We start from the raw sequence: 13,307 nt of genomic DNA, 5'->3' as shown, positions 1-13,307 counted from the left end.
TGCTCGGGGCTGGGGGGGCAAAGTCCGAGCACGCCACGCGCGGGCGGGAAGGGGGGGCGGACCACGGCGGGACTCCCCGGCCCCGGACACATGCTGCCCTTTCAGTCTCCCGCCAAGCCCGGGGCGATCGAGAACCGCTTCTTCTATAAGGGTTCAGCAGTGGCGAAACTGCCGTAGCGAGGCTCCGGAGCCACCCCAAGGGCCGCTCTCTCAGGCAGGGGAAGAGTTTAGCCTGAGGTGTCCAGGTGTGGGGAGAAGGAGGAGGAGTCTGGCGGGGTTCAGCCACACCCTCCTAGTCCTAGTCACTTTAAAGCAAACAGGAATTCCTGAGCCCCGCCCCCTTCCAGAAGCTCTGCTTGCTATTGGCTTACAGAGATGCCAGTCGAGGGCGCAGGTTTCATCATCCTCCGGCATGGGGCTTTCCCATTGGCTCAGGGGCCGGCAGCCTGTAAATGGTGCTGGGAAAGGGGGAGGGGAGGAGGGTGTGAGAGCAGGAGCTAGCGCGGCCCGGGCGGGAGCGAGAGGCAGCTTGGTTTCGCAATCGCTTCTCGCTGTTCGCCGGTTCCAACTCCTCGAAGCCAGGCGAGGGGGTCGCGCCGTAGCGGGGGCCTCGCTGGGTTCGCCTCGGGTGCAGGCCCCCTAGGTAAGGAGCCGGGCCGGGCCGGCGAAGGCGGCTCTGGGGAGCTCGAACGGGTCGGGTCGGGCCGGGCTCGGTAGATGTTGGAGGCCTCGGTGGAGCCGGCCGCTCGCGTGAGCACGAAGCTACGAGGCCGCTGGGGGCGCGCTCTAGAGCCGGGCGCAGGAAGCGGGGACTGGCCGTGGCGGGACCCGAGCCCCGAACGCCGTCGCCGCCCGGGGAAGTCCCCGCGTGACCCGGGGGGTGGATGGTGGCGGGGGGTGGGGGGGAAGTGGCTCCGTGTGCAGCGTCTGATGCAACCTGCTGGCAACACCCACCCTCTGGTGCGGTGAGGTCATCCCTGGCTCCCACCCAGAGCCCGAGAGAGGGGCGGGGCAGGAAGGCCCCGGCCCTCCCCGCGGCCTTCCGGGAGGAGGAGACCCCTCACCTCCCTCTGCTTCAGAGGCCGCGTGGGGAGCGTGAGTGGAAAGGAGCTGGCGGGGGCAGGGAGGCCAGCCAAGTCCATTGTTTCCTACCTGAGAGATCTTAGACCAGTCACTTCTCGGATCCCCGCGTTCCCTTCGTGCTCTGAAAGCTGCGCATTGATGATCCGAGCAGTCACTAAGTTCTTTCTCTGTGCTCGGCGCTGTCCAAACTGGTGGTTTAGGAAAGGCAGAAAACACCCTTGCACCTGGCAGCGCTCAGTCTGATGGAGGGGGCCGCTTGCGAGCAACTGTGTGCGAATGTGTAGGACAAAATGGGTACAGTCGTTAAAGGGGAGCCGGGGCGCTGAAAGGGACTGGGAACGACTTGTGGCAGGAGAAGTTGGGGTTTAGCGCGAGCTTGCAGGTTAGGCGCGCTGGGGGGAGGTGGGGAGCACTCCTGAGGCGCCGGGCTCTGTCATAAATCCCAGTGACTGCTGCGGAAGCTTCTGGGCCCCTTCCCTGAATAATGGGCGTAAGTGAATGTCAATTCGTTTTAATAGGCTTTGAGTTCAAATTCTCTTCCTCTCCCCAGCCCCTCCCACACCTTTGAGAGAGCATTTACCTAAAGAATGTTTTTAAATGCATAAAATAAAATACCCAACATTACGAGGGAAATAAATTATATGGAAATACAGGGTTTTTCCCCCAAGTTCCCAAGTGTTGTACTGACTGGACTTTGTACGTGGGCTATCTCCTACTTACCTGAATGATCTTGAGCCAGTCACTTAACTTCTCTACCTCCATGAGTGTAAAATGGCAATAAGATAATAGCACTTCACAACTTCTTTAGGGGGTTAAATAGGATGGTAGATGAAAAGCATTTGAAGTGCCGTGTAAATGTCAGGTATGTTTATTATTTATTGTTAATGTTATCATTTTATTTTCTTCTGCTAGGGACCTCAAGCCCAAGGTCACCTCCACTATCTTTTTGTGCTGTTCCTCTTCCATCAGAGTGGACCCCAGCCCCACTTCCTCTTCTCCCAGGCTCTTGAAGCCCTTGCTCTTGCCTGGAACCCAGCATGGGAAACCTAGAACCATAAACGGTCAGAACTGGAGGAGTTCTTTAAGACACCTTCTAGTCCAATGTCATTCAGCTAGTGGGAAAACTGAGATGTTCCAAAATGGAAGGGGATTTGCCCAGTGTCACATTGAAAAGTTAGTGGATAAACTTTGACTAGAACCTAATATATATAATTGACCAAGACCTGGTAATCCTCCCAAAATGTCAAATGAATCTCTGCTTTTTCCTTGTCTTCCTAGTCAGAGCCACCTCCCTCTCCCCTGTGACCTCCTCTGAGCTACCCCTGCCCCCCAATCAATTAGGCCCTGGGGAACTAATTTCTGGCTCTCCTACAGTAATACTGGAAGAGTGTTTTGTTTCTCTCTTGTGTGGGAGGGGAATATCACTTCCTATCCTGCTGTAGGAGCACAACCCAATATTCTCTGTCAACACTTCCTCCCCCTGGGGAAACATACCCCACCTCCTCCCTGGATTGGAGAAGTAGCCCATTCTCTTGCTGGCTGCTAACTTTGACCTCTGGAGTGAAGTGCTAAGTACTAGTTTGGGGACCAGCAATAAGGGCATCTGGGGCTTGATGAACTAAATAAAAAGCTAAATGTCCTTTCCAGAAAGGCTTAATTTTTGGTTTGTTTGCGAAATGTGTATTTGACAACCCAGACTTATAATAATGGCCCATTGGGATCAAGTGTGTTTCTAAATATCAGGAAGGTGAACGATATTATATCATTACCAAAAAGAAACATATTTTTGCATCGATAGTTTGAAACTGGTAAAATAACAGGAATAGGTTTAGAAAAACTCTTGGGTTTTAATAAGCTAGTTGTGAAGGAATGTCAGATTGTGATGTAGATCTAAATTGAGATATAGTAATATTCTTGTTTGTTTATGGGAATCAATTCTGATTTCTTGCAGTTCACATACTGGATATATAGAAGGTATTTATTGTGGATGATCATGTAACATTCTGAGAATCATCTGGGAAAAGAGGTAGGTACGAAAATTTATCACAGCTGCAAGAGAATTTGAAGTGAACATGAAGCTAATGAAAATGGTGAGCAGAAGTAATCAGAGGAGTGATAAAAATGTGGAGTGTTGTTTTTGTTTGGTTTTTATTTTAAAAGAAAGTGTATTTTCTTGAGGGGAACTCTGCATATCCCACGAGGGGTAGGATGCTAGAGGGGCATCCTGATAACTAGGCCCCTTCTCCATTACCTGAATAAACTGATCCTCATGCTTTTTCACTTTAGATCCTTATTCACTTATCATGTAGTTATTTGTAGATTTGCCCATCCCTTCCACTAGGCTGGCTCCATGAGATTAGGGATATAAATAAATTTTGAATCTCTCCATTTTTCCAAACCCAGAAAGAAGCACTTAATAAATATTATATTGAATTGAAATTAGGCAAGTACGGTTTTTTCATGTTTTTCCACTTTTACAGGCAAACTTTTCTTTTTTCCCCCTTGAGCATTATTTAACAAATAACAATGTTTTTAGGGTTTTTTTTTTTGTTGTTGTTGTTGTTTTTACTACTTCCATATCCCTTTATTGGAAAAAAAAATACATTTTAATAGTACCTTTTGTCTTTATATCAATTGCTTCTCACCACTGCTTTTAAAGCATCAGTCATTATCTTTCATGTTAATCCCCTATCCTTCTTATTTTATTATAGCTTCTCTAGAACTTTCATTGATTTTCCATTACTCAGAGTATAGCTTCTTTTTATTTATCTGTTCATTTAAACCATTATGATCACTGTGTATAGTGTTCTCTGGGTTCTGTTTATTTTGGTCTGCATCAGTTCATACAAATTTCAGGTCTCTGAATTCTTCATATTCATAATTGCTTACTGCACATTAATATTTTATTGCATTTGTATGCTATAGGGTTTTTTTATGCCCTAATATGTTGATCTTAGAATGTTTTAAACTCAGTTTTAAAAACAAGTTTTAGAAAAAAAAATCCACAAATAATTGTGGTAAAACTTGGTTAGTTGTTCAGCTGTACTACTATGTGATTTTGGATTAGTCTCTATGGGCCTCTTTTTCTCAATTTTGAAATTAAAGGCTGAGGTAAAATTCTCTTGACTTTTGATTAGGTGATCTGAGAAGTATATATCATTACCTAAGTCTAAATTAGAAAATAGTTATGGGTATTAGTGAATCAGATTGTTACTTAATAAAAATCTGTATGTCTTGTTTGAGTTTTCAGTCACTTTGACTTAGAGTTCAATTTATTGAGATTACTTTGCTGTAAATTCTTGATGATACAAGACAGATCATTTCAATTCTAATCAGGCAATGTTAAATTGGTTTTTTTTCTGTCTTCTGTTTTTTCACATTATTCTAATTTTCCCCAGTATCTTTTCAAATCCCATAGGACAATTATATATAATAATATTTAAAAAAAGAAGAAAGAAAAAGAAAAAAATCAGCACAATTGATCGTTATTTTGAAAAAGTCTGAAAATGTACAGTGGGTTATTATGATATAATACCTGTGGGTTAATCATTCCACAAAGAGGTAGATGGAATATCCTTTCATCATAGTACCTTAAAGATAAAAACTTGAGTTTAGCTTTTTTTTTTTTTTTTAATTTTATTTTAATAGTTTTTATTTACCAGATATATGCATTAACAATTGCCAAACCTTTTGTTCTAATTTTTCCTCTCCTTCCTTCCCTCCCCACCCCAGATGGCAGGTTGACCAATACATGTTAAATATGTTAAAGTATAAATTAAAAAACAATATATGTATACATGTCCAAACAGTTGTTTTGCTGTGCAAAAAAGAATCAGACTTTCAAATAGTATATAATTAGCCTGTGAAGGAAATCCAAAATACAGGTGGACAAAATTAGAGAGATTGGGAATTCTATGTAGTGGTTCATAGTCATCTCCCTGCTGGGTGTAGCTGGTTCAGTTCATTACTGCTCTATTGGAACTGATTTGGTTCATCTCATTGTTGAAAATGGCTACATCCATCAGAATTGATCATCATATAGTATTGTTGTTGAAGTATACAACGATCTCCTGGTCCTGCTCATTTCACTCAGCATCAGTTCATGTAAGTCTCTCCAGGCCTTTCTGAAATCATCCTGCTGGTCATTTCTTACAGAACAATAGTATTCCATAACATTCATATACCATAATTTATTCAGCCATTCTCCAATTGATGGGCATCCACTCAGTTTCCAGTTTCTGGCCACCACAAAGAGGGCTGCCACAAACATTATTGCACGTGTGGGTCCCTTTCCATCCTTTAAGATCTCTTTGGGATATAAGCCCAGTAGTAACACTGCTGGGTCAAAGGGTATGCACAGTTTGATAACTTTTTGAGCATATTTCCAAATTGCTCTCCAGAATGGCTGAGTTTAGCTTATTCTTAAAGTAGATCCTATGATCCTCAAAAAACTTTTTTTCTCATTGTAAATAAAATTGAAAAAAATGAAATTATTGTGGTATTCACATTGTTGCCCTAAAGGCATTTTTCAAAAGCTTTGAGGAAATCTCTTAACTTCTGATGGTATTATAAAGAGAAGTACATCATCATTCACCCAAGTACATGTCTATATAAAGACATAAAAAGGTATGCAACTTAATTTATTCAGATCTCTTTTAACATAAAGGATTTTGGAACACATGACTATCAATTCAGTTCTTTCTTTAGAGAATTAAGTATTGTCCATTGGGTAAACCTATGAGTCCTTGGTATAGCCATAAGCATGGCCCTACAGAGCTGACATTTGAGTTAAATTCCTTGTTCTTAGATTGCTTTGCCCTGTGAAAATAATATTAAACACATCTCTTGCATAAAAAGCTTTAAGACCATTTTCAGTAGTTTATTAAAAATGGGGATATGTAAAGATGGGTTCTTTCAGGTGCCCAAGTTGTATAGCTTCTTGTAAACTGGGAAACAAATAGTGGCACCAAATAGATTACATTTAGACTTACCGACTTTAAAACTTCTAGAGGGTAATAAGCCTAAGGCAGATGGGCAAATCAGTTGTACAATGCTATAAATGTATTTAAAAATAAGATGGTTAATTGGGGAAAATGGTGAGCTGAATGGAAAGAGGAGTAGCTTGTGCTGTAGAGAAACAAACAAGAGGTAGCCAAGGGAGTTTCGTTTTCTTTTATTATCTGCTCTCAGTAATCAATCACAAACTTTTGTGGATAATGAAGACATTTCAGTATCATTATCTTGAATTAGAATAATTTAATCATTTACCTTGATTTTTCTTGGGAGGCCTTGAATCAAAGTGCATGCCTTTGTTAAGGTAAAAAACAAATTAAGGAAAACTTCAAATTTAATTGAATCAGAAAAAAAGGATGCATTACCTATGCATCAAATTTTGATAGATTAAAATAGTTTTGTTTTTGTTTTTTTTACATTTTTGTTATAGCTCATATGAGTTTTGGGGTTTCTTTTCATTGTTGTATAAAAATGTCCTGAGCCTTCAATATGATGCTGATTTGGAAGCACTGGTTGAATTTGAGAATTATGACTCAATAAGAATGTTGGCGGAAAGCTGCAGTTTTCGGATCCAGTTTTAATCTGAAGTATTTCCAAATGCTTCACACTTGAAATGGTTCTTTTGAAAGGGATAAAGGCACCACCCTGTTTCTAGTAGGCTAAGCTTTGAGGTACTAGCTAGGCAAATGTGAACCCAGAATTTCCACTTGTATTCCTTGTATATACTTTAAATACTCTGATTTTTTTTATCCAGTACATAAATCGTAAGAGCCCAATTTATTTGAAAAGATGCTGAAATATAAACTTAGGGCTTTAATGTATCTCTTTGACTTAGCAGTAATGATTTATCCATAAAAATAATCCATTTGCCTAGAAGGCTGAGGCTCAGTGACAGTATGATCTATCTAGAATTTGCTGTAGTAGTAACCTGCTATTTTCTTAAGAATAGTATGCCTGTGAGGCTTACTCCTGATTGTTTGATTAATTTGTGAATGCAGTAAGGAGTGGCATCTGGTTTAACAAACATCTAGACACATGGATTCATTTTTCAGGGTAGTATATCATGAAATAGGGTTTTATAGCATTTTGCTATAATAAACTGAAAATTAATTTCAAGTCAAAAGTTTGATCTACTTTACTTGATGTAATGTTCTTTTAGCTAAATGGATTAGATATTTTTAGAGATTCTGGCATTACACCTGTGGCTAAGTTACATATTTGCTGGTATTTCATTCCAAATTTTTAGTGTTTTATTTTTTTTTTTTAAACCAGATCAACGATTTCATTGGTGTATTGAATTCCTTTTTGTCCAGGTAGCAGACACCTACTCTACAACTTTTAGTCTCAGAGAACATGGCCTGGGATACTGAAAAAAAAAAAAAAAAAAAAATCTGTCAAGAGTCCTATAGATAGACTCTTGACATGAACTCAGATCATTTTTACTCCAAGATGAGCTGTCTAGCTATTATGCAGTGCTCCTTCTTTCTTAGTGTTATGTTTCTGTTTTTTATGTTTTAACCAAAGATATATTTTTCATGTTCTCTTTCTATCTTAGCATGATGTCTGTATGTATGGATCATGGTGACTCTGTCCAGTCTTGTTCAAAACCTTTTGAGCCCTCCCCCCATCAAAAAAATAGTTGAGTTTGGAGGATAGGGAGCAAAATTAGAACTAATCATAGATTGTTAAAGCTTGAAGGAAAGGGACTTAGAAATCTAATAGTCCAAACCCATCCTTTATGGAGCAACCTCTAGATAACTTTCTCCTCCACAATCTTTATGATTATGAGACTTTTGCCATTTTCATACGGACCCAGATTGGCCCCAGGATCAGACATTTGAGGGAATACCAAATGTAACTGATGAATAAAAAGCCAAAGTCCAATAATTGGATGGCCTCTGTGTAGAAAAGATGATCCTAGGAGAGAAAATTAAATTGAAAGGATATAAAAAGATCCACTAAGAAAACTTTTTTTTCCACTGTGTTGAACAAATAAGTAATAGTGTTAAATGGCTACAGGGATAATTTAAATTAATATTAGACAATCTCTTTATAACTGGAAGAAAAGTTAGGCAATGTACTAAACTGTCAAGGGAGGTTGTGAAATGACTGTTACTGGAGATTCTGAGTGCTAAACTAGACGTTCATCAGGGATGGTTTTTTGGAGAAATGCAATCTGTCCTCCCATAGTACTAGAGCTGGAAAGGATGGCCTGTTAAATAATTCTTCCAAATTAAATGATTTGAGATTTCTGAAACATTTGAACAGTTGGCAGTTCTGCCATAGACTTTTTTCCAGTACTAAAACAATGTTGGCTAGACCATTGCTAAGATTATGTTAAATACAGTCAAGTGCAAAATCTCTTTTAAACCTGTTATTTTTCTCCTAGGTGCATGTGAAGACTTCTTGGCAGTTTAGTGTGGAAAGTGTCAGTCACTTGTGTCTTCTGCTCCCCTCCCCACCATTTCTAACTCTGTGCTGTGGTGAAAGAAGAGTCTGTCCAAATGAGCAAGACATCCCAACAGAGCAGTGCTGCAGGAGCCAACGGGATAAGCGTTATTCACACACAGGCCCATGCCAGTGGTTTGCAGCAGGTTCCTCAGGTGGTGCCAGTCAGTCCTGGGGGAGGAGGCAAAGCTGCACCTCCCAGCAAGCAAAGCAAAAAAAGTTCATCTATGGATAGGAACAGTGATGAGTATCGACAGCGAAGGGAACGAAACAATATGGCAGTGAAAAAAAGTCGGTTAAAAAGCAAGCAGAAAGCCCAGGATACCCTACAGAGGGTCAACCAGCTTAAAGAAGAAAATGAACGCTTGGAAGCAAAAATTAAACTGCTGACTAAGGAATTAAGTGTACTTAAAGATTTGTTTCTTGAGCACGCACACAATCTGGCAGACAACGTACAGCCTATGAGCACTGAAAGCACTACAACAAATCCTGATAACACAGGACAGTAGAGATGTGGCTTCACAGTCTTGGGGAATTGAACTTTAGAAGATGTGACTTTCACCACTCACATTATTATCAAAGCTGTTCTGTCCTAATATTTAAAGATCCTTTTTTGGGATATTTTCTAGGTTAAGCACTGAAGATTTGATTAGCCTAAAATGTTAACTTGTATGTCTGTTTTGAAGTAATAAGTTGCCTTTTATCAAATGTTGGATAATTTTTTCAAAGATATAAGAATCTCAGAACTTGATGTTATTGTTAAGACTTGGATTTCCCTAGAAATGATCATTGTTTTGGCTTGGAGAAATAGGAGTATAGCAGAGAAGGGGCAGATTGAGCAGAAGTCTGTTGGTTTTAATGAATGAAGAGAATAGGATGAAAAAAATTAGTTAAATATTCTTTTAAAATCTGTACACTATAATATAAATTGGGTCTTTGGAGACAGATTCATTTGTAATATTAGGGTTATAAATATGTTGTTTTAACATAATTGGAAGTTTTTCCCTAGTTGTCATAAATTGCTCCTCAATAGTATGGTTCAGCAATGATGGCTAATATGTTACAAATGATTATTATAAACGGGAAATTTTAAATGTTATTATGTAGCAAATTGAAATTGGCATACCAAAATCATAAATGGCTAAGGGAACAATTGGATTAATACTTACTCTTATAAGCGTCTATCAGTGAAATTTGTTAGAATTCTCCAGTCAGATTTCTGGGATTATAGGGATATTTGGAAAAAAAGAAAAATCAGGAAGATTTTTAAAAAACTCACAGAAAAATTGAAGTGACTTTAAGTGTTAGTTTCAAAGAATTGGTAAAATAGACATTTTGGCTACATATATCGAATACAATACTAGCAGCCTGTTAAGTACTTGGTTCAAGAGGTAGTTTTACTGAAAAGGGAACTTTTCTTAGGTTACAATTTTATAAGGGAGCATTCATTAAAAAGTAGTTTTATTTTAACAAAAGAATGATTTCTCAAATATGTGGATGACTTCATATCTTTCCTGAAAATACAGTGATAATGTACCATTAACATGGCTTTTAAACAGAGAAATTAAGATGTCAAACCCTTTTAACTTATTTCATCATTTATAATATCAGCCTGGCATATTTCTTATCTGGTCATCACACTATATTCTTCCAAATCTTATTGTACCATTTAGTTCCATTCATTAACTTTTAAACTTGTGTGTCCTATAAACATATTTAGAAAGAGAATGTTGGTGAGAAAATTATAAGAATTTTGATAAAATACAGAATTATTTTGTGATTTAAAATGTCAAAAGGACAGTTCCATTTAAAAATGGCAGTTTAAAAGTCTTAGCATTTTTTTTTTTTTTTTGGCTCTGCTTTATCTTATCTGTTTTAGTTTGTGATGTATGTGGAAGTGGCTTCCTCTTCATTTAGTAGACTTTATCCCTTCTGTTGTGGAAAGATTTTCCAACAGGTAAATCTGTTTGGCTTGTGTCTCTTGGATCTTCTTGGCTCAGGCTAGTTTTTAGCTGAAGTGTTGTGCTTCTTATCAGTATCATTAAGACAGTTTAGGGAAGTAGCAGTACCTTTTATTTACCAAGTGGAATACTTTGCAGTGGAAACTATAAAGGTTTTCAATAACAAATAAAAGTTTCCCCTTTCTTGGCATCTAAGTCATTTTGTTTGTCAGTAGAACTCTTTGGCTTAGGGGAGAGGAGAGATTGGAAACTTATGGGATAAAGTTGCTAATTAAGGTTTGGTTTATATTGTCAAATTGAACTGATTTGAATCTTCTATTAGACTCAGTAGTTGGAGTTGTGATAAGTGACATTGGGCTTGCTTATTGGAATAGGATTGGAATAGCTTTGTTTGTGAAGATAAGAGCCATGACTTTAGAAATGATTGAACCTTTTTTTTTATTTTGCAAACATTACTGACTTCATATGAAGCAAGGAAAGAATGTTAGGGGAGGGTTGTAAGGACCAGCTAATTGTGTTGGCTAGAAATGGTTAGCCACCTGTTAAAGCTAATAGAGGTTTTGATTAACTAGTTACCCAATATGTCTGTAGAAGCACATTGAAGCTTGAACATTCAATATTTTAAAAATGAAATTTTCATATCTAAGGAAATCAGGTCACTTACTGCCAAGCACATATAGTTCTAGACTTTTTTTTCTCCTCTATGTCATTGCTGATAAACACATTCATCACAGAACTATATAATGCCAGTTTCTAGAAATCTAGTCAAATCCCCTTATGATATAGATGAGGAAACTAAGATATAGAAAGGTTGTAACTTGCCCAAAATCACGTGGCAAATTAGTGATTAAGCTAAGACTAGTATCCAGGTCACCTAACTTCCAGTCCCATGTTCTTTACTATAATAATAACAACCTCATCAGACTTGATGTGCTTTACAGTGATTCCAGGGGGATTTGTGAGTTCTATTGAGGGAGTTAGATGTGTGTTAAATATTTTAAAATCAGCTAAAATATAATTTGCAACTATTTCTTAAGTAGATTCAAGCTTTTATGCTTGAGCTTAAATTACAGAGTTTTAGTTTAAGATACATTAGAGACAATTTTCATAGTACACAAAAATAAAAGTGCATTTGTAATATCTTATATGTTGGGTTGGAATGAGGGCTTTGGTTTTAGTGGAATAACAGATAAGTACATAATTTCAAAGGAAAACCAAATGTTGGGAAGTGACAAAGTTGAAAGCTTATCAAATTAACTATCCTTAATGCTGCCGTAAAGCCATAGAATTTGATTTGTGGGTTAAGCCATTCGTTTGGCCAATGTACCAAGTTTCTACACAAACTGGTGGGCTGGTGGTCTTCAATTTATATTTTACTTTTAAAATCATCAGTTTCTGAAAGCTTCAGAATACAAGATTCCACCATCTAAAAGCTTATTTTTGCTTAGACTCAGTCAACTTCATTGGCTTTTCGTTACAAAAAGTGCTCCGGCACAGTAGAAGACATGGTAATAAAGTGGAACATGTTCTAGAAAATCAGGGCTTAGAAATTTGGAAAATGACATAAATTGGAGGTGTGTGTTGTGTAATTTAAAGCACTTCAGCTTTCTCTGTTGACTTCAGCAGGACTAAAATATTTAACCTAAATCAGATAGTGCTCCAAGTGCTCCAAACTGCCTTAGAAATAGGGAAGCTGGTTTTTTATGTTGAATTGACAGAAGCTAGGGAGAAGAAAGACCACTTTATGGTTGTTAGCTCTGCCTCTCAGGAAAAAAAAAAAAGTACCAACTTGTTCTTTCTATTTCTGGCTTTTCTCAGTTTGTGAGATTTCTATTTTTTTAATAAAATTTAATTTCTTCCAATGAATTTGAAATAAAAATCTTTGGAACAATGGTACCAATTTGCATTTACTTTTAAAATTGTATATATAAGGTTTTTGTTGTATAATGAACAAATTGGGTGGATGTGAGTTGGGAGATCTGTTATCCAGATTTTGAAATTGTTTTTGTCTCTTGGTGGGATCTAGATTTTAATTAGCTGGGGAATAATTTCATGTAGTGATTGTTGAAAATAAAATTTTATTTTTGGTTATTTAGATATTACCTCTTAATTAAGAATTATACTCTACTTAGATTTGGGAAAGCAGTACATTGGGTTTTGCTGATTAGACAGATAACCTTATTTCCTAATGAAGGAAAAAAAAATTCACAAGCTTGTTCTTAGCTATCATTTTTCAAGTTATAAATATGAAATTTTTCTAAATGATTTTGGAATTGACCTTGCATTTTAAAGGCTAATTTAGTTAAAGAAGTCAGAAGTATCAGGCCATTCTGACCTGCTTGCCGTGCCATTTTTAGAGTGTATAAAGTCTTTGTCCTCACCAGGACATTCAGAACATTTTAAAAATAATAGATTACAGCATTTTGTTTATAAGAAGTGAATTGAGTTTAATATTTAGAGGAAAATGAATTTTAAGATTTTTTTTATTCATTTTAAGCATAAAATGCTTCTTGAAAATTATTCCTACTTTTTTTGCTTTTATAAGTGAAAGCAGTGAGCTGTGATTTAAAATGTGCTTTGTCCTTTTTGTTTTATGATTTGGTTGCCATACAATATTGAGTAATATTGAATCAAGAGTGTTAGTTGGTACCTATTGTGGTGGTCTCAGATCTTTGGAGTAAACTAACACCCCTACTACTGTTTTCACAGTTTAATTTCATCATCTGAGTGGTTCTGCATTTTGTATCTCAATAAGAATGACAGAGCTCTGTTTAATTGCTGTAAGAGGCAGTATGGTGCATA

General features: G+C 37.9%; 1 protein-coding gene across 5 annotated transcripts; it reads left to right on the top strand.

The window, feature by feature from the left end:
* The first annotated feature begins 479 nt into the window (after positions 1-479).
* CEBPG (CCAAT enhancer binding protein gamma) lies at positions 480-12,401 on the top strand. Of its 5 annotated transcripts, none has more exons than XR_012486805.1 (3): positions 480-643; positions 3,035-3,173; positions 8,486-12,401. XR_012486805.1 is itself a non-coding variant. In XM_074293219.1 (3 exons), exon 3 carries the CDS (start codon positions 8,601-8,603, stop codon positions 9,051-9,053), a length of 453 nt encoding a protein of 150 aa, XP_074149320.1. In that variant the 5' UTR covers positions 480-643; positions 3,035-3,109; positions 8,486-8,600; the 3' UTR covers positions 9,054-12,401. The 5 variants fall into 5 exon arrangements, 4 of the variants coding, with proteins under 4 accessions (XP_074149320.1, XP_074149322.1, XP_074149321.1 ...); XM_074293219.1 differs by having other exon boundaries at positions 3,035-3,109; XM_074293221.1 differs by lacking the exon at positions 480-643 and adding an exon at positions 1,510-1,573 and having other exon boundaries at positions 3,035-3,109.
* The last annotated feature ends 906 nt before the right edge of the window (positions 12,402-13,307 follow it).

The sequence above is a fragment of the Sminthopsis crassicaudata genome, chromosome 2 (genome assembly GCF_048593235.1).
Source record: "Sminthopsis crassicaudata isolate SCR6 chromosome 2, ASM4859323v1, whole genome shotgun sequence".
NCBI classification, from domain to species: domain Eukaryota; kingdom Metazoa; phylum Chordata; class Mammalia; order Dasyuromorphia; family Dasyuridae; genus Sminthopsis; species Sminthopsis crassicaudata.
Note: the sequence above shows the minus strand (reverse complement) of the source record. Positions and strands in the feature narration are given on the sequence as shown.

Excerpts from the sequence above, each read along its gene's own strand:
- CEBPG (XM_074293219.1), top strand. The coding sequence starts at position 8,601 with ATGAGCAAGACATCCCAACAGAGCAGTGCTGCAGGAGCCAACGGGATA.